General features: G+C 43.1%; 2 protein-coding genes across 2 annotated transcripts; both read left to right on the forward strand.

Annotated features, from left to right (window-relative positions):
• The first annotated feature begins 378 nt into the window (after window positions 1–378).
• Window positions 379–2239, forward strand: LOC123059961 (putative disease resistance protein RGA3). Its single transcript, XM_044482521.1, has one exon. It carries the CDS (start codon window positions 1658–1660, stop codon window positions 2237–2239), a length of 582 nt encoding a protein of 193 aa, XP_044338456.1. The 5' UTR covers window positions 379–1657.
• Window positions 2240–2290: 51 nt separating this feature from the next.
• On the forward strand, window positions 2291–6370 carry LOC123059960 (putative disease resistance RPP13-like protein 1). Its single transcript, XM_044482520.1, has 4 exons — window positions 2291–2785; window positions 3385–5508; window positions 5645–5748; window positions 6054–6370. The coding sequence occupies exons 1-3, from the start codon at window positions 2291–2293 to the stop codon at window positions 5660–5662; spliced, it is 2637 nt and encodes an 878-aa protein (XP_044338455.1). The 3' UTR covers window positions 5663–5748; window positions 6054–6370.
• The last annotated feature ends 15537 nt before the right edge of the window (window positions 6371–21907 follow it).

Below are 21907 nucleotides of genomic sequence, written 5' to 3' on the forward strand. Positions count from 1 at the left end.
TGCTCCTCTTTCGCTTGGTACCTCCGCGCGCAGCGTCCCATGGCCGTACTCCGCAGCACCTGCCCGCCACCGCCTGGCCGCCCCCTGCAACCCCACTCCGCCGCCACCCACGCAACGCCAGCCCGCCGCGGATGTTGCCGGTGTGCTTCTGCACTGCGTCCTCGCCGGACAGCCTCCCGTCCGAGCCCAAGCTAGCCGGCGCGGGTAGGTGCGGCAGGAACACCGGACTGATCCAAGGGTTCGCGTTGCATATCCGCGGCGCGATGCAGCCACGCAGCGCGCCGCCCCGCGGCCACAGCGAGGCGCCTTCAGGATTCTGAATCCTTCACGACGCAAGCCAGGTTCTAGATCTGCACCTTTGACTTCGTTACACCTCACTGTATATGCAGTCAAAGTTGATTAAAAAAAAGGAACTTTTTATACCACTGTCCCTCAACAATATATGTTCAGATCCCTCAATTTTTTTAATATATGTTCTGATTTATCTGTGCACAAGGTCGTTCATGAATGTTACATACAGGTATATAGCTTTAACCTCCGTATCCGTATTGCGTTTTCTTCTTGGAAATTACCACCTTCGGAGCTTTTGTTGTATTTGGCTGCTGAACCTTTCTACACACACAAGCATCTACTGACTTGGTGTCTATATATAAAAAAGCTTTATATAGAAAGCTAACTGTAATTGTTATTACTTTTTTGTGAATTAAGTTTCCTAGTGGATCCCAGAATTATAATGTTCCCTTTTATCGGGTTAAAATGTTGCCATTTTCAACACGTCAGTAAGCATTGTGTAAGTATGTGCAAGCTTAATGTGCGGCTGCGCTGTATTTGGTGTTCTTTCTTTCAAAACAGAGATTTTTGGTGTTTCTGAAAATTAATCTCAACCTAAGGCCATTCAAATCGGACCTCCTTTTCGAATCTTTTTAACACCGATACATTTTCAGATATTTCAACACCATCTTGCGTCGAATCATATTAGCTAGCAGCATGGCCTGTAAGACTTGCATATAAATGATTGGTCATGTTTTAAATTTGTAAATTAGATTTATTGGCTCGAAGGCTGGCGTTGAGCAACACACAACTTCCAAATTGTCTCCATCCGTAATATAAACAATGCTACTCCCTCTGGCGCTTCCACACAAGTTACAGTAAGAGCAAGACCAGAGGAGACTTTACCAATCCATCTCTGATCTGTTCCGTTGATTGAAGTTAATTTCGCTAACTTTTTGTAGTTTGTTCCGTGTGCCGAGATCACTCCCTCCTACTCCCTCCATCTCCATCTCGTAATATAAGATGTTATTACAACCAATATATGAGTACATTGGTTGTTATAACATCTTATATTATAGGACAGAGGGAGTAGTATATACCATGCAGAGAATTTATGGGCTTTCTACTCTTTATTTTTCTCTCCTAGTAATGTTGTGCTTGAGTGTAATTCTAGCTCTTTGTCGTTAAAAAATGTCTTCGTGTTCTTTTCTCGGAAATGGGGAACCCTTTGCTTTTGTATATGGCATGCATGTTTGAATTAGCCAGGGATTCAGAAGATAACTGGAATCAGACTACATTTCAGATACATTATTGGTGAACGAACTTATTATCCTTTTTCTCTAATTATTAAATGAGATAATGACATGTCGTTCAGTTTCAAGCATTCATGGGATTGTGTGGTGATCATTATGATAATGAAAGAGTAATTTTCTTTATATGTTCCGTTCTGGCAGCAAAAACAACATCCTTCCTGCTGATGGCAGGAGTTTTGGATGCTTTGGCATCTTACGTCAGCAACATGCTCACTGAGATGGCAATAGAAGAAGTGGCCATGCTGATTGGGGTCTCTAGCGGGATTGATGACCTAAGCGTCAAGCTCAGGGACCTAAAAAATGTTCTTGCGGATGCCGATAAGTTGAATATCACAGACGAGAGTGTGCGGGAGTGGGTGGAGGAACTGAAGCGCGCCATGTATCACGCCACTGACATCCTCGACCTGTGCCAGCTCAGAGTCATGGAGCAAGGTCCATCCAAGGACATGGGGTGCCTTAATCCACTCCTCTTCTGCATGCGAAACCCCCTCCATGCCCATGAGATCGGGAGCCGCATCAAGGCGCTCAACCAAAAGCTAGATGAAATCTCCAAGAGGGGCGGTAGTTTCAATTTTATCAAGCTGGAAGCCTACCAAAACCAAAAGACAACCAACCCTCCTGCTGTCAACCGCAAGACAAATCCATTGCTGGAGTGATCGAGTGTGGTCGGGGAGAAGATTGAAGATGATACAAGGGCACTTGTTCATATGTTCCTGATGGAGTCAGGGGACAAGAGTGATAGCATCATGGTGTTTGCCATAGTTGGTGTTGGTGGAATTGGTAAGACTACCCTCAGCAAGAAGGTCTTTAATGATGAGGCCATCCAAGACAAGTTCACCACAAAGATATGGTTGAGTGTCACACAAGAGTTCAGCGAGGTTGAGCTGTTGCAGACGGCCATCACTTCCGCCAATGGAAACTTGCCAGGGCCAGGTGGTTGGTCTCAAGACAAAGCTTTGCTTGTGCCGGCTCTTGCGAATGCTATCAGAGACAAGAAGATATTTCTTGTGTTGGATGACATGTGGGGCATCAATGAATGGACCAACTTGCTCAAGGCTCCCTTTAGCCACAGCGCTCCTGGTAGCCGAGTCCTCATCACATCAAGACATGAAGCCATTGCTCGAGGCATGAAAGCTGTGCATCCTTACCACCATGTTGACAAATTAGAGCCTGAAGATGCTTGGTCATTGCTCAAGAAGCAGGTGAGTGTATGGCTACTAGCAACCTCTGCTCTGTCTCAAGTAAATAATCAATAGTATATTCATTTATTAGCACAGGTCATAGCCATATTTTCCAGCAGTCTTTGTGCTTCAGTACCTTAAGTGCATCCGCCGTTTATTGCGTCTCTATGTATATATGTTCATTGTTGTTTGATGAATGATGCTGCTAAGATTCGATTAGTATGTTTACCACGGCAAACTTGTTGCACTTTCAATGCATGTAAACCTTATTGTTCTTGTTAGCTCCACAACTAGCTAACTAGACTTCCCTAATTAATTATTCTAGAATTAATTACGCACATTACTTGCTGTTCAAGCGGCATGTTCACGGATTATTATTTTTGTTGAGAGTAACTAGCTCTGTTAGATTATCATTTTGATGTTTCATAACTGTAAGACAAGCAGAGAAAAGGGCACATCTGAGATGTCCCCGTGAGTGGAGCACCCAATCAGTTATTAATCAACGGATAGTTCCATGTTTTTGTTTGGTAACTTATGAGTACATCAGCTAGTCTAGTAGCCGCTCCAGTGTGTTTGTGTGTGTGTTTCTTGTTAACTCTACATGCTTAAACTGCTTGCAGGTACTCACAACAGAGAAAACTGAACCTGCAGTTGATATGCTTAAGGATATAGGGTTGCAAATCATAGAAAAATGTGACGGGTTACCGCTTGCCATAAAAGTGATGGGAGGACTCCTATGCCAGAAGGACAAAGAACGACGTGATTGGGAAAAGGTTTTGCATGATTCTATATGGTCAGTAAGTCGTATGCCAGAAGAGCTAAACCATGCAATATATCTTAGCTACGAGGACTTGTCTCCATGTTTAAAACAATGCTTTCTGCATTTCTCCCTTAAGCCTAAAAGGATAAGTTTTACCCACGTACAGTTTGTGGGAATGTGGATTGGTGAAGGATTTGTTCATGGGGACTCTGATAAATTTGGAGAATTAGGAAATGAGTACCATAAGGAGCTAATATTGAGGAACCTTATAGAGCCGGATCCGTTATATTCCAGTCAAACTATTTGCCACATGCATGATGTTGTCCGATCATTTGCTCAATTTTTGACTAGAGATGAAGCACTAGTAGGTCATAGTGGAGAAATTCTTAATAGCAAACTTAGTCTGCCAAAGTTTCTTAGGTTTTCTGTAGAAACCAAAGGCGGGCAATCTGATGAATTTGAGTGGAGATGTTTACAAGAGCAAAAATTGCTAAGATCGATAACAATAATTGGGAATTTCAAGATTCAGTCTGGTGATTCACTGATGAGCTTTTCAAGTCTTCGAACTCTACATATAGAGTCTGCAAATTTTGCTGCATTGACTGAATCTCTATATCAGCTCAAACACTTGAGGTATCTAACACTACAAAACTGCAATGATATAAACAGCCTGCCAGAGGACATTCACAAGATAAAATTCCTACAACACCTTGGTCTTGAAGGTTGTAGGAGTCTGGTGAAACTTCCTGACAGCATTGTCAAGTTAGAGGAACTGAGATTTCTTGACCTTGACGACACATGTGTAAATAGCATGCCTAGGGGTTTCTGTGCCTTGACAAATCTGAGGGAACTGTATGGGTTCCCAGCCTACGTGGATGGTGATTGGTGTAGTTTGGAAGAGTTGGGACCTCTTTCTCACCTCGTTCATCTTGGATTAAAGGGTTTGGAGAATGTAGCTGTTACCTCGTCCGCCTTGAAGGCCATGCTTGTTGCAAAAGTACATCTTACCTTAATGAAATTACACTGCACCAATACACTTGACAACAATAGAAGAGTACCCTCTGAGAAGGAACAAGGAATAATTGAGGAGGTGTTTGATGAACTCTATCCTCCGTCTTGCACCGAAAATATTAACATCCAAGGATATTTCGGTCACCAGCTCCCAAGATGGATGATGTCAACAGCAACATCGCCTCTCAAGAGCTTGAGGTTTCTAACAATGCATGAACTGGTTTGTTGCACCCAACTCCCTGATGGCTTGTGTCTGCTCCCATGTCTTGAGCTCCTAGCAGTTGACCGAGCGCCAGCTATCAAGCGTCTTGGGCCTGAATTTGTGCAGTCCCCGGATCACCGTCATCATCCTTCATCCCAGATGACAACTTCTTTTCCAAGACTGCATCAGATGAAACTAAATGCATTGGTGCAATGGGAGGACTGGGTGTGGGAGGAGGAAGTGCAAGCTATGCCCCTCTTGGATGAGCTTAGTATCGTAAGATGCAATTTGAGGTGTATCCCCCCCGGCCTTGCATCCCATGCAAGGGCTTTGAAAAAAGTATATATGAGCAACATCGAGCGCCTCGACTCTGTTGAAAACTTTGGTTCCGTCACTGAGCTCAGGCTGTCTCACATGCCCGAGATGACTAGGATCACTAATCTTCCCAAATTGCAAAATCTTGAGATCAGCTTCTGCTCAAAGATCGAGTTACTTGAGCAGATGCCTGCACTCAGAAGACTTGCGCTGAATCTAGGGTACAGTGAGAAACAACTACCGCTATACCTACAGGCTGTGAAGCCAAGTCATTTTTTGTTGAACTGCAGCCGAAAGGTACTCACCTCCATGGCTTCGGGAAAATCTGGCTCGGAGTGGTTCAAGTTCAGCCACATCCAGCATGTTGAGGTTTATGCAAATGATGGAGGCAATGAGAAAAAATGGCACCTACTGTACACAAGAGAGCCCTACAAGATCGATACAAATGTTGTGCAGGTGATAGTTCTGTCACTCTTTCCAAACATAATAGCTACTCCTTTTGGTAATTCCATGCATCTGCATTTCATCAGTATATATATGCTAGAGCCTGAATGAACATATTTCATGTTGCTTTTTCTCTCTTAAATTGCAGGATTACTCAGATGAATAATAGGACGTACCATAAGGAGAGGAAGGACTATGGAAGGAAGGATGCAACATCATCCAAGGTTATATGTGATAGAAGCAGAAGGAAATGTATGTCTTCTGCTGCTACTAGTACTTCTACTACTAGCCTTATTTTCATACCCTTAAGTATTTCATAGGACCACTGCTACATTTGCCGTGAATAGTGGTACTTCTTTTTCATCAAATTGAATTGAATTGACATCTGGATCTGTTGTTAAGGTACAAAATGTTATATATGTCATTACAAGCTTTTCAACTGAAAAGGAGATTTGGTAACTGTCATTATATGTGTTATAATTCAGAACACATATTCAGGCATGAAACTAAACTTCCTATGAAGGGGGTTTATAACTGTTTTGATCAAATGCATGCAGGTGAATCGACGGCAGCCTCCCCCTCTTCCTGAAGCCAGGAGCTGGCGGCTCATACATATCAAGTGGGCGCATCCATGGAAACGACGATACAGTATGAAAGCGAGATGGAGAAAATGATACTGAACTTTATTTTTTGCGAGAAGGTGTAGGCCATGTATTAAAATTATCCAACCCTTGCAAGGCCATCCTTACAAAACAGAGTACTGTACATTTGTTCCATATATGAGCCCCTGGTCTGTTCCTTTATTCTTATTGCCTGGTTGGACAGACTCAGTTTGATGAGCAGGTGAGGAAGATAATAGTATACATATTACATATATGGTGGCTTTTACTGTTCTGAAATGGAACTTGATAGGCCAAGCAGCTGTATACAGTTTGTGAGCGTAGTGTCATACATATTCAGAGAGGGTGACTGAAGATCAGATGGCACGATGGTCTCTGGAGACAATGGAATTCTTCGCGTAGCGGGGCGTGTCGCCATATCCCAACTTGCTGTCTGGATTCTGGAAGGCAATCAAATGAAGTTGGTCTCTGGATTATTATTTGGAAGGAAACAGGAAACTAGTAATTCAGGTTAGTTGGTGGTTCTGAAACTGCAACTGAATACGCTGTGCTCTGCTTCAGTTCAGTTCAGCAAGATGTTGTTAGTCGACCCGTGTGGACCGAATTGTCATACCTATCCGAGCCAATCTGAGGCGAGTCTGTCACTTACGGATCTGTTTGGAGCAGCCATTTCTTCCGTTTCCGCTCACTCAAAATCTCCTCCGCAACTGATACGTTGTCGTTACCTCAAAAAAAAAACTGATATGTTGCCGAAACTTTCCTGTCGGTTTTGGGAAGCTTCCGGGCTGTTCTTCTTCTTCTTGTTTGCTATTGTTTTTACTGTATTTTTTCTTATCGGTTTTATTTTTAAGTTCTTTCTTATTTTTCTTCTTCTCTTTTTTCCTCAAAAAAACATAGTTTCAAAAATTGTTCCTATTTTTAAAAAGTGTTCATGCTTTTAAAATTATTTGTGTTTTTCAGAAAATGTTTGGAATTTCAAATTTTGTTTACAATTTCAGGAAATGTTCACGAATTTCAAGAAGTGTTCAAATTTTTCAAAAATTGTTTGGGATGCTGAAATTTGTTCATGATTTTCGAAAACTAGTTGACCATATGTTACAAAAAGTTCATTGTATATAAATATATTGTTCACTGCATATTAAATAATTTGACAGTGTGTATTTTGTAAAAATATTCACCTTATTTTTTTTAAAAAATCAGTGTGTAATTGAAAAAAATTCACTGTATATTAAAAAAATCATTGTATACAAATAAAATTTTCACTGCATATTAAATAATTTGACAGTGTGTATTTTGTAAAAATGTTCACCTTATTTAAAAAAATCAGTGTGTAATTTAAATTTTTCACTGTATATTAAAAAAAGTTCATTGTATATAAATAAAATGCTCACCATATGCATGTTAAATAATTGTTTACTGTGTAATTTAGAAAGAAAATCACCTTATTTAAAAAAATGTTCAGTGTGTAATTGGAATTTTTACACCGTATAAGGTAAAAAAAGTTGATTGTATACAAATAAAATGTTCATCATATATTAAATAATTGTTCAACATGATTTTTAAAACTGTTTACCTTATTTTAAAAATATTCAGTGTAATTTTAAAATTGATCAGCATATATTTGCAAAAATCATTGTATATAAATAAAATGTTCATCGTATATAAATAATTGTTCAGTCTGTATTTTTGTAAAATGTTCACCATATTTGAAAAAGTGTCCTTTTTAAAATATTCAAGTTTTAAAAATTGTTCACAAAATCGATTTTGCAAATATTTTTCTCAAATTAAACAAAATATTCATCTTTTTGCAAAATTAAAAAGTAAATTGGCAGGGAAAAGTGAAATGAGAAAAATGAAACCAAAAAAGACGTGCGCCATCTGGCTTGGCTAGGCCCATCTAGGGTGAGAGTAGCGAGTGGACCACCGGAGACTCGGGCGACGCACGCGCATCAACAGTGCCCTTCTCCCCCATATCCGTGAGTCATGAGTGCTCATATTTGCAAAATCACTACTTGAGGGTATCCCTTGCAAAGGTTAGCACAAACTATTCTGGTTGCAAGAAGTGACGTAATGCATGTGCACCAAGCTTAGCCTCCCACGGGGTTGAAGCACAACTGTTATCTCCACGTGGAGCACACTACATGTTGTTGACGGATGAAAAAGAGAAACAACACTTAAAAAGAAACAAAAACATGAAAAAATGAAGAAAATTCTGAGAAAATCAGGAAAAAAAGATCCAAAAGCCCCCTGCCCCCCCCCCCTCCAAAAAAAAATCTGCCCGGGCATGCTCCCGACATGGGACATGTGTCGAGGGAGTTCTTCCTAGTTATGCACATTAGTGCTCTCTTAGAAAACCCACCAGAGCACCACTCAAAAAGGGGAGCAACTAATGAGCAGGTACCCCTTTGGGGGAGAATGTATCTGGTGAAACGAGCGAACTGGTGCGCCGAGTGCACCAGCAACATATGGGCCATTGGATGCAAAAGACAGGGACGGGATCGGTTAGAAGATGGGCCTGCTGGTACATTTTCAAAACAGTCCTTGCAGCATAGGTAAATCAAGCAAATTGACCTCCGCCCGCACTCAAGGTCGTCTCCCTCCCCTTCCATCTCCTGTACCAGCACAGCCGCTGCCGCGAGCTAGGGTTATGGCCCAGCGAGCTCAAGAACCAATCTCCCTCCCTTGAGACAAATTTGTGCGAGTTGCCTCCCTCTCTCCCCCCCCCCTCTCTCTGACATCAAGCGCTCAAGCGCGAGCGCCCCAAATCACACGGTCCGTCGGCGGCTCGCCGCGATTGCGGCTACCTAGCGACGCGGCGCTGCAGCTCCGGGGATATCAACGCCACGGTTGATCAGGAGCCGGCCATCGTCTTTTTATTGCTAAAGGATCCACGGTATGAGCACCAAATGTTGTTCTTCTGTTATGCACATGCTGTCTATTTTTTCAATCCTCAAGCTTCACCGATTTGTTTGAATCTAGTGGCGTTTGGGAAACTGAATATTATGAGCACTAAATTGATGTCTGACGTGCAGTTATAATGGGGAAAAAATGCCACTAATTAAACCCGACAGTGGAAAAATAGATGAAGGGACCCGTTCTGGTTTGTGTATAATTTTCATGTACGCTTGCTAATTTTATAAAAAGGTTTGTGGATGAAGAGACTTGATATGTGATCAAACTATTACCTGGGAGCCTTCATACATGGCAAGATTGTATTAATTACTAGTTGCTCATGTGATGTTCTAGACATGTATTTCACGAAATCGACAAGGGGATCTGTTCTGAAGCGACTAAAGATGTTCTTGGTATCCATTTAAATTTTTTCATGTTAAATGGAAAGGCCTTAACAATGTTTGATTGAACCTTCTCTGGCATTACTACTTAAAAGTGCTCCCCAATTTGTCTTTCCGCAATCACATTGTTGCTTTTCTCTGACTTAAAATATTGATAAGTGCTGTTTTCTTGTAGGTTACTCCAGTTCTGTACTTTTGGACATGTATGTGATGTTTTGTCATTTTTTTGCATGAAAACAGGTAACCATGGAGTCAATGGCAAGTGCTGCTCTAAGTATTGGGTCAACTACGGCAGTGGGAGTTGAAGATGATGCCAGCAGCTCTACCGTGGTAATTAACGTGTTGCATTGGTTATGTATGGCACACTATTTTGTGACTTGATTGATTTTTTACCTCAAATTGGTAGGGCATGATCCGGTTGGTGGGAAATGATGAAAATACCTACAACACGCCAAAAAGAACTACCAGTCTTCCGTTTTGTGTAAGTGTTTTTTTCACGTCGATTGCACGAGCTTTAGTTCATGAACTAAACCGCTATTATATTGCATTTTAAGGGGTCAACATATGAGCCTGAGTGTGATGATAACTTAAAGCCCGTAATTGGCATGAAGTTTGACACCTGGGAAAAGGGCATGGCACTATACAAAATGTATGCTCATGAGGTTGGGTTCTCGGTCCGCACATGGACAACACACAAAGATGATCAGGGTGTACCAGTGTGGAAGAGGTTTGTTTGTGCAAGGGAAGGTTGGCGAAAGGTGGCCACAGATGAGGAAAGGATAAAGCCTAAACGAAACTTCAAGTTAAGCAGGTGTGGTTGTGAGGCTATGATCGGATTCAAGAGGCAAGATGACGGCAAATACGAGGTTGCCCGATTTGTCCAATCGCACATGCACCAACTTATTTCGCCAAGTAAGAGACATCTCATTAAGTCAAAGAGAGAAGTAAGTAGTGAGTTGAGGACAAAATTACTTACATGTCATAAGGCATTGGTTGGCACATCTGCAGCATATCGCTTGCTTAGTGTAGAGAAGGGGGGCCAAGCAAATGTAGGTTGCACAAAGCGTGATTTACAAAACTGCCACCGTGATTTTAAAAGAGCAATTAAGGGAGCAGATGGACAGATAATAGTAGATATCATGAAGAATAAGCAAGCTGCCAATCCAGCCTTCTACTTTGATTACCAACTCGATGAGAATGATAAACTTACAAATATTTTCTGGGCCGATAGTATATGCAGAAAAAACTATTCATTGTTTGGTGAAGTGGTGTCTTTCGACTCCACATACCGCTTTAATAGGTATGACTTGGTGTGACTCCACATACCGCTTTAATAGGTATGACTTGGTGTTTGCCCCTCTCACTGGAGTTAACAACCACAAATCTTGTGTTACATTTGGTGCTGCTTTTTTATGGAATGAGAAGTAAGAATCTTATATATGGTTGTTCAAGACTTTCTTGAAAGCAATGTGTGGGGTTGCACCTAAGCTAATCATTACCGATGAAGATCAAAGCATGAGAATAGGGATAGAACATGTTTTCCCGAACACTATACATAGACTTTGCATGTGGCACATCCTCATGAAGCTTACGGAAAAAGTTGGTGCGACCCTAAAAAATAGTCCAGATTTCCATGAACAGTTTATGTCATGTGTTTGGGGATCAGAGACACCAAACGAGTGCGAGTCAAAATGGTGTTCAATAATTAATGATTTCGGGCTAGATGATAATACATGGTTGCAGGAGAAGTATGAGTTACGACGATCATGGATTCCGGCATATTTTACTGATTTCCACCTTGGCGGAATCTTGCGTACCACATCAAGATCTGAGAGTGAGAATGCATTCTTCAGACACTTTACTAACCGGAACCTTGCCTTGGTTGAATTTTGGGTCAGATTTGAAATAGCTTTAGAGGAACAACGGCAAAAAGAATTACAAGAAGATAATGTCAGCCTTCATACACTACCTATACTCAAGACTTGTTGGAGTATCGAGAGTCATGGTAGAGAAGTGTATACTCATGAGGTTTTTGCTGAATTTCAGAGTCAGGTGCTAGCAGCGAGGGATTATTGTCATGTCAAAACAATCACGCAGATTGGTGAGCTCCGCACCATCAGCATTAGCAGCAACATTGGCAAGGTTAGACAAGTTAGTTTCAACACTAGCACTAAGGAAACACATTGTTCTTGTAGGATGTTTGAATCCTTGGGTATCATTTGCCGTCACATCATTGTTGTCCTAAAGAATGAGGGTTGTAATGAAATTCCTAGTCAATATGTGCTACATAGGTGGACTAAAATGGATGCGCGACACCTTGCCTATGATGCCAACGACCATGAGCTACAAGGGTCATCTACATGTCTTCCACCTGTCATAAAGAAGTTGTACGCGGAAACATGTTCAAATTTTAGCCTGGCACTTCATGTCGCAAAACATAGTGAGGAGAAGATGAGATATCTTCACAAGGCTATTGGTGATGCCTACACACAATTGGGGCAGGAGGGAACAATTAGTGAGCAAAGTAAAGTTCAAGAATTTGAATCCTTCGTTGGAACATCATTCCCAACTGTGATCAACATTCACCCACCAGATGTAGCAAAAACAAAAGGGAGTGGTAAGAGATTGAAAAGGGGCTCGGAGCAGACCGTGACCCAAAAGAAAAAGAGGTAAAGTGACGAACCATGAAAATTTTGTTCATGCCCTTTCTGAAGTTGTACTAACATGGTTTTGTTACTCTTTACAGGGCCAAAGAGCATCACAAAAATAAGTAGTTGTGGTGGTCTCACTGATGCGATGTTGGAATAATTATTTTTAGTCATTTTGTGTAGACTTTGTATAGTGGAAATCAATCCATTCAAGTCTATGCTTCTCTGTCATTTACGCACTTTGATTGTTCCAGTGCAAAATGGCCGTATGTAAGAAGTGAATTTGCCATGCCAAATATATGCAACAAGTTATGTAAACCTATTATGGTACCCGTTACCATGATCTGTGTATAAGTGTACAATTTATGTTTGGTGATGCGATGCAAAAATGGAGATGCAATTTGCAAAAGTTGACTGAGATTACCTGTTTTGGCATGGAACGCCTACTTTTTGCCATAATTATACAAGATATGGTCGATAATACCATGTCTTATTTTCAGGAATATTTCTGGATGGCGGTTCTACAACAATGAATTGATCAAAACTCTGACACCAGCCCTAAAGTTTGAGAAATCTCAAAATGTGCAATGCAGTAGAATATGTAACATTCTAGATGTATAAAAAGTTGTACTGCTTTCCAAGTAGCAGCATTAATCTGTTGTAGATTGTACATGAAGGCATGTCTCATCTTCATTTATATATTTATTTGACCGAGCTTTTGTTTTAAATTGTGCATAGCACCTGATAAAATTGATAGATGTGTGGTTGTAGTAGCTTATGTAACTGTTGCGTGATTGCTCATTGCTGACTTTGGCAAAACAATCCAAAATTTCCATGTAATATTTTCTTTGTACAATAAGAAAGCTGAAGCAACTTTACAAATAATTGTTTCTGTTGAGTTGTTTCGTAAGTGAACCAAAGAGATTTTATTTTGCAACATTTTTTACGGAATTCGAGTGATTTTGAGCTTCCTGTGGTGATTCTGGAGAAGCCTGCCTAGGATCAGATTAGTTCATCTCTAAAAGCTACAAGGTGTATTTTCTGGAAGTATACCATCATCTAGTCTAATTATATAATTTTGCTGACCATCTTGGGAATTACTTTTCATCACGTCTTTCATGCAAGAACAATAGTTATCAAGAGATCTCTGAACACATTTTCTTTAGATTCTTCCATGCATCACAAGCATTCACATAAATTGTATGACAACCACACATCTAAAGTACAAAAAGCTTGCCATATTTTTTCTAACAAATGTACATTCTCGCTGATTACATGGTGCCAAAGAAAACAAAGCCTGGATAACCAGATCGGGACTAGCACAAGAGGTGAAATTATCAGTTTCATCATCTGTCATCTTGGGAGACATGAAGATGACTCCTATGAAGATTACCCAGCCATAATTCATCAGCATGGGCTGATTCTTTGACCTCCTAGTTCATGCCTCCAGCTAATCGGTTTGAAGCCTGGTGAAGATGCGAAGGAAGGCGATGCTTGCATTTTTTCCATGCTTATCAAAGGCAAAAATATTGTTGGAGCGGGCAAGATGGCCCTGAATCTGAATAGTAGCGAATAGTCTGCTCTGGAACAACCATAAAACCATGATATAGAAAATAACGATGGATTATCCTCTATAAAAGGGTTGCTACATATAAAACACGGATTCCAAAGTATCAGATTTTTAGAATATAAAGGACAGTTCACTACTAGAGAAAAAGTGATGCAACATTGGGGATACATATTTGTTTTGGCTCGGCGGTAGTCAGCTAAAGAAGTTTTTGTTAAGTACTGAACGTGCAATGTTGATCAGTCCTTTTAGAACAACCATCAGTCAGTCGTACAATACAAGAAACAAAATGGCAGCTACTACTTATAGCTAGTGACCAATTATAGGAACGTTCAATCTATGAGGTTTTGCAGATATATTATAAGGAACACCGACATTCTGCAAGCCATAGGTTACTAACCTGCATGAAAATAGGGAGTACATCCCTTGAAATTGACATGAAGATTGTACAAATATACTGCTCATATGTTAATTTGGTACCCACAACACACTATTCCAATTCCGAATCAACGAAAATATGCCTTTTCAGTCAACTAGAACAACATTGCTCATGCTTATCTCTCTTCCACTGGTTTAAGCAGAATGGGGGGAAGGCGTGGACGAAATTGTAATAGCAAAAATAACCTTAACAAATGGATAAAGGAAGAAGCAAACATATTGTGACGCCCCCGATTCAATCGTACACTAATCATGCATGCAAATGTGTACGATCAAGATCAGGGACTCACGGGAAGATATCACAACACAACTCTAAAACATAAATAAGTCATACAAGCATCATAATACAAGCCAGGGGCCTCGAGGGCTCGAATACAAGTGATCGATCATAGACGAGTCAGCGGAAGCAACAATATCTGAGTACAGACATAAGTTAAACAAGTTTGCCTTAAGAAGGCTAGCACAAACTGGGATACAAATCGAAAGAGGCGCAGGCCTCCTGCCTGGGATCCTCCTAACTACTCCTGGTCGTCGACAGCGGGCTGCACGTAGTAGTAGGCACCTCCGGTGTAGTAGAGGTCGTCGTCGACGGTGGCGTCTGGCTCCTGGACTCCAGCATCTGGTTGCGACAACCAGAAAGGAAGGAAAGGGGGAAAAAGGGGGGGGAAGCAACCGTGAGTACTCATCCAAAGTACTCGCAAGCAAGGAACTACACTACATATGCATGGGTATATGTGTAAGGTGGCCATATCAATGGACGGAACTGCAGAATGCCAGAATAAGAGGGGGATAGCTAGTCCTATCGAAGACTACGCTTCTGGCAGCCTCCGTCTCGCAGCATGTAGAAGAGAGTAGATTGAAGTCCTCCAAGTAGCATCTCCAAGTAGCATCTCCAAGTAGCATCTCCAGGTAGCATCGCATAGCATAATCCTACCCGGCGATCCTCCTCTCGTCGCCCTGTGGAAAAGCGATCACCGGATTGTCTGTGGAACTTGGAAGGGTGTGTTTTATTGAGTATCCGGTTCTAGTTGTCATAAGGTCAAGGTACAACTCCAAGTCGTCCTGTTACCGAAGATCACGGCTATTCGAATAGATTAACTTCCCTGCAGGGGTGCACCAACTTACCCAACACGCTTGATCCCATTTGGCCGGACACACTTTCCTGGGTCATGCCCGGCCTCGGAAGATCAACACGTCGCAGTCCCACCTAGGCAAAACAGAGAGGCCAGCACGCCGGTCTAAACCTAAGCGCACAGGGGTCTGGGCCCATCGCCCATAGCACACCTGCACGTTGCGAGGGCGGCCGGAAGCAGACCTAGCCTAGCAGGCGTTCCAGTCCAATCCGGCGCGCGCCGCTCCGTCGCTGACGTCTGAAGTGCTTCGGCTGATACCACGACGCCGGGATACCCATAACTACTCCCACGTAGATGGTTAGTGCGTATAGGCTCGTAGCCAACTCAGATCAAATACCAAGATCTCGTTAAGCGTGTTAAATATCCGCGAACGCCGAACAGGGCCAGGCCCACCTCTCTCCTAGGCGGTCTCAACCGGCCCTGTCGCTCCGCCACAAGGATCCACTCGCGGGTGCTCCACCAGCCGACCCGACTTTAGTCTCCACATGTATCATGTATAAAGTATATAGTATATACCCGTGATCACCTCCCGAGTGATCACGGCCCGATAGTATAGCAAGGCAGACTGACAAGAATGTAGGGCCAATGATGATAAACTAGCATCCTATACTAAGTATTTAGGATTGCAGGTAAGGTATCAACAAATGTAGCAACAATGTCAGGCTATGCATCAGAATAGGATTAACGGAAAGCAGTAACATGCTACACTACTCTAATGCAAGTAGTATAGAGTAGAATAGGCGATATCTGGTGATCAAGGGGGGGGGCTTGCCTGGTTGCTCTGGCAAGAGAGAGGGGTCGTCAACTCCGTAGTCGAACTGCGCTGCAGCAGCGTCGGTCTCGCAGTCTACCGGAGAGAAGAGGGGGAAGAAACAATGAATACCATGTAAACATAAGCATATCGATGCATGACATGACAAGTAACGATGCTAGGCGGGCCCTAACGTGGTATGAGGTGGTACCGGTTAAGGGGGGAAACATCCGGGAAAATATCCCCGGGGTTTCGTGTTTTCGAGCAGAGGAGCCGGAGGGGGAAAGTTGCGGGTTCGATAGGTTAGGGGTGTGTGGCGGACGAACGGACTGCGTATCCGGATTCGTCTCGTCATTCTGAGCAACTTTCATGTTGAAGATATTTTAATCCGAGTTACGGATTAAAAGATATGATTTTCTAAAGATTTTATTAATTTCTGGAATTTAATTAATTATTTAACCCAACATTATCCAGAACAGTAAAAGCTGACGTCAGCATGACATCAGGGTGATGTCAGCAGTCAACATTGACCATTGACCTGGTCAACCTGACGTGTGGGTCCAGTGGGACCCACCTGTCATTCTCTGTTTAGTTTAATTACAGATTAGTTAATTTTAATTAGTGATTAGGTTAATCTAATCAGGATTAATTAACTTAATTAATTACTTAATTAATATTTTGATTATTTTAGTTATTATTCATTTATTTATTTAATATATTTATTTATTTATTTTATTTTTTAATTCCTTTTTCTTTTTCTTTTTTTAATAAAACGTTATGGGGGCGGGCCCCTGTGGTCAGTGGCCCATGGGGCCTTGCGGGCGTTGGGTGCAGGGTGCGGTCGCCACCCGCTAACGGGCGAACCCGGGCGGCCGCCGCAGGCGCGCGCGCCAGCACCGGCGAGGCGGGCTGGGCGCCGGCTGCAGGCGAGAGGGGAGGCGGGCCACGGCAGGGCGTGGCCGGCGGGCGCAACAGCGGCCACGGCGCCGGACCGGGAAGGCGCGGGCGAGGCCACGGTGAGCGCGGGCCGGGGCGCGACGAGCGCGGCACCGGAGCGAGGCAAGAGGTGTGCGGGAGGGGCGTCCAGGGGCGCGGTCGAGGGGAGCGCGGCGAGCGCGCAACGGGCGGCGCCGGAGCGCGTCGACCGCGGGCGGGGAGGGCGGTGACCGTGGCGGCCTAGGGGAGAGGGGGCGAAGGGGGGTGCTCACGGGGGGATGTAGGGTTCGTGGCAGCGGGGCGTGAGGAGGAGGACGGAGACGGCGCGCGACGGGGAGGCAGTCCGGCGACGAGGGCCGTTGAGGAGGAGGGCGGCGAGGCGGCGTTCCGGCCGACGGAATCCGGGGGCGACGGGGTCGGGCCTCTCCCCGATCCAGATGGGACCGAGAGGAGAGTGGGAAAGTGGGGGAAGGGGAGGCGCTCGGCGATGGAGAGGCGGGGCAGGGTCGAGGCGGCACCAGGCGGCGGCGTACGGCGTCGGCCCGATCCCGATTGGATCGGGAGGGGAGGGAGAAAGCGCGTGGGGGGGCGAGTGGGGAGGAACCGCTAGGGTTCGGTCGCCCCAGGGGGTGAGGTAGGCGCTGGCTGGGCCGGCCTGTTTGGCACCGAGGCCATCTGGGCCAGTGAGACGTGGGAGGGGGTTCCCTCTTTTTTTTGTTTTGTTAGTTTCTTTCTTTTATTTATTTTCCTTTTTTCTTTATTTTCTTTTGTGTTTTCTTTTAGTTTCCATTTATTTTTGTTTTAGTAAAATACTATAATGGCGCCTAATTTGCTGTTAACAAATATGCCACTGCCACATTAGCTTGCTACCCAAGCTAAATTAGTTTCGCAATTAATTAATATTTAAAAGTATATAAATAATAGTTTTCACTACTGTTTCAATTATCTTATAGTAGTTAAATATCTTATAAAGGTATGGTTTCTCCATCATAATTACCTATGTAATATTTGGTTCACCCCGAACATTTTAGTTTTAAGATTTGAAAACTTTTATTGTTTGCTTAATTTTTAAAATTTGAACTAGGTTTCGAACTGGCGCGAGTTTATAAACAGTAATCCGAGGTGACATGGCATCATTAGCGGAGGTTCACTGTAGCTTAACTATCCGGGCGTCACACATATCAAGATCCTTAAGCTGCTGCAGATGGTTAATGCTGCTGACGGCGGTGGCGGTGGTAGGTTGAGTCGCCGATGCGCTCACAACGAGCGACCACTGCCAAAGGCGAAATCGGGGCACTCTTCAGATGTTCCGGTGGTAGGCTGTTGCTAGAAATTTCAAAAACGTAGATATTTGAGTGAGACGTCGCTCGATTGGTATAGGATTGAGAGAGATTGAGTGAAATTTACTAACCCAAAATCGCCTGGCGGCTGGTGCATTGGTACAGAAGAGGGAGAGAGCGGCGATTGGATTCAGTGAAGATCTTGAGGGAGGGAGATTGATTCTTGAGCTCGCTGGGCCGTAACCCTAGCTCGCGGCGGCGGCTGTGCTGGTACAGGAGATGGAAGGAGGGGGAGACGACCTTGAGTGCAGGCGAAGGTCAATTTACTTGATTTACCTATGCTGCAAGGACTGTTTTGAAAATGTACCAGCAGGCCCATCTTCTAACCGATCTGGTCCCTGTCTTTTGCATCCAATGGCCCATATGTCGCTGGTGCACTCGGCGCACCAGTTCGCTCGTTTCACTAGATACATTCTCCCCTTTGGGGGGCTTACACAGCGGAAAGCACAAGGGGCACTCCAGACACCACATGGTGAATCCCACATCACCACATGGTGTGCCCTAGCATCGCCACGTGTTGTGCGCTGGCCGCACCTTGCGGGAATGCGTTTTTACTTTTCTGTACACGTCTTGGAGTTTTTACGGGTTTTTGGATTTTGTTTGTTTTTTTCTAGGTTTTCTAAGAAGGACATCGTGCCAAAAAAATCATAGGTGTGCTTCACGGTATAGCACAACTGTGCTTAACAGGAAGCGTAACTTTTCAAAAATGAAAAGCATAGTTATGCTTCGCCGTGAAGCATATATGTACTTCTCAGAAAGTGAAAAGCACAGTTGTGCTTCCTAAAAAGAGAAAAGTACATGTATGCTACACTCTGAAGCACATTTGTGCTTCTGCATGAAACACATATATTCTTCCCAAAAAGGGAAAAGTACATGTGTGCTTCATGCTGAAACACAACAATGCTTTTCGAAAAGAGAAAAAGCACAACTGTGCTTCACAAAAAAGTGAAAAAGCACAACTGTGTTTCCGTTTTTTTTTCGTCTTTTCAGTCTTTTTTGCTTTTTTTCAGTTTTTGGTTTGTTAAAACATTAGCTCAAACCTTTTTTTAAACACAAATCGTAGAACAATAGTTCTACAGTAAATTTCATTAATAGGCAAAATATGCACAAGTGAGGAAAGAAAATACTCCCTCCGTTCCCAAATATTTGTCTTTCTAGAGATTTTAACAAGTGACTACATATGAAGCAAAATGAGTGAATCTACACTCTAAAATATGTCTACATACATCAGTATGTTGTATTCCATTTGAATATCTAAAAAGACAAATATTTGGGAACGGAGGGAGTAGAAGAGTACAAGGAGGCTTATCCAATGCCTGTTTTGGGTATCATAAACATTGTTAGAAAATTCTGTTAGTACAAACATCAAAGATGTGTACTTGCCCGGTCCTTCGAGATCTCCAAAAACTTGTGCTTGATTCTATGTTCCAGAAGAGATAGGTCATGTTTGAGTATATATTTCCAAGTGTTGAGGCAGTGGGCTTCTCTCTTAAAACCTATTGATATAGAATCTAGTTTGTAAGATCTTGATGCTAGAAACACAACTGGGAAAATGGTTCGTGATTTAGGGACGGGACTTGCCTGCTCCCCCGATGTGTGTCCATCCGTGCTCCCGTGTACGTGGCTTGATTTGATTGGAACAAAATAAGGCCCGGCCCCACCCCTTAAAATAGGGGGGGGGGGGAGGGGGGAGATGATTAGATTAGAAAGAAAAAAGGAAAAAAGACAACCGTAGAATGAAGTGGGAGCATGGATGAGAGTATGAGGAGGGAGCAGGCAAGCCGGATCCGTGTTTTAGACGCATGGTTCAAGAGGTTAAATGTTTCGAAAAATTGAATCTACAAAAAAACACAAAACTCTCAAGCACAAATCATTGCCCAACCTTCATCGGAACTGGTCAAACTTTGTTGTAATAGACAATCGAAAAATCGTCTTGTTAAGGCCTCATAGGACCAGCGCATCAGAATATCAACCATCACCAATGAAGAGAAGCGTAAATCAAAAGGATCCAACCTGTGAACACAAAAACATAGACGAACGAATAACGGACCATGTGGATCCATCGAAAACAAACGCCGATCGAATCCCACAAGATCCGTCGAAGACAAATCTCCACACGCCTTCCGACGATACTAGAAGCACCTCCATTCAGACGTCATGATTGGCCATTCGGCATGTCGACCGTGTCAAAACGATTTATTTGATAAGCAAAATAAAAACGATTTGTTGGATCAAAAACCATTCTCTGCCTTGGTTTGCCGACTAATCACGTACTGACGCAGCAGGAACAAGTTGCATTTGCTAGGCTACACAGTGCATGTACTGACACACACAAACTAGCTAGGAATATATGAATCTCTTTTAGGTGGTATATATATTCTAAAGCATATCTTTCCAGCGAAGCTACAAGTCTTTTTTCTTTGCGACGAAAGCTACTACAGCTCTCCTTTTTGTTCAACTAGTTACAAGATTTTGTGTTGTGGAAAGCCCTTTTGGTTCATTTTCATTTCACCTAGCTAAGCTAGCTACTACTACTCTATATATGGCTATATACCTTTAATTCCCGGCTTTATCGTAGTACTCCCTCCGTCCGGAAAAACTTGTCCCTCAAATGGATGTATCTAGCACCAAGTTAGTGCTAGATACATCCATTTGAGAAACAAGCTTGGGACAAGCTTTTTCGGACGGAAGGAGTAGCTAATTAATCCAGTTCCGTCTGAATATGTCACGGCATCATTCTCGCAGAATATATGGAAACGTGCCAAATCATGGAGAGAATCAGATAAAAGCAAACTAATAGCAGCAGCCCAAGGCTCTATCGGTTGACTAAAGGCATGTACAATGGTGCTATCTTAAAAGTATCATGTAGGATAAATGATGAGGTGTAGGACAGAGAACTCATAAGTAAAGGCTTGTCTTCTTTTATTTAAGAGAAGACAAGAGATGATCTCTTAGCACAATATGTCTCATCACGTTTTCAAAAATTGCTAGTTATTGAAGATAAGACTAAAAGATGATCCATTATAGACTCTTTTTTATTGTCATCTCTAGATTACATGCAAAATTTAAGATAAAACTATCTTATCAACCATTGTACATGTCCTAATTATTTACAGTTTCGCTAAAGCACATTCAGATGTGCTCTAGATAAACCCATTTATTTAAGCCATATTAACATTATTTGTCACAGATCGACGCCATATATGATATATATTCTCTTGAGAGAGCTATATATATTCGCAACAGCTAGCTATAGCTGGTGGTGTCCATGGAAGTCAAGGAGGAGTGGCGTGTTCCAGTTACGATCCTCGGACTCGTCACCTCAGTTACAAGAAGCATATATATGGACACGATTTAAACAATCGGTAAATATGGCCAGTAGCTAGATCGATCGATCGCCGGCAGTCGCCGTCGCCGACGGCGTCGTCGCCGCGCCAGAGGGGCACGTCGGCGTCGGCGTCGTAGGCCGGTGACCTACCCCCTAAAAGGGCATAGGCTTAGACGACTCTCGCGCGCGTGCCAAGTCGGATCAGGCTAATCAAGCTGCTGCTAGCTGCACGCTTAGCGAAATGGAAACATGACAAGGACGTCGTTGATCGCCATCGCCATCGCCATCATCCATCTGGCCGTGGATTATGGCGAAAGCAAGCCAGGCGAAGGCGGAAAAGAATGGCGCACGGCGATC

The sequence above is a fragment of the Triticum aestivum genome, chromosome 3A, assembly GCF_018294505.1.
Source record: "Triticum aestivum cultivar Chinese Spring chromosome 3A, IWGSC CS RefSeq v2.1, whole genome shotgun sequence".
Classification (NCBI taxonomy): Eukaryota; Viridiplantae; Streptophyta; class Magnoliopsida; order Poales; family Poaceae; genus Triticum; species Triticum aestivum.

Coding starts and splice junctions, on each gene's coding strand:
- LOC123059961 (XM_044482521.1), top strand. CDS start 1,658: ATGGGATTGTGTGGTGATCATTATGATAATGAAAGAGTAATTTTCTTT.
- LOC123059960 (XM_044482520.1), top strand. CDS start 2,291: ATGTTCCTGATGGAGTCAGGGGACAAGAGTGATAGCATCATGGTGTTT. Junction 2,786..3,384: donor GGTCATTGCTCAAGAAGCAG/GTGAGTGTATGG, acceptor AACTGCTTGCAG/GTACTCACAACAGAGAAAAC.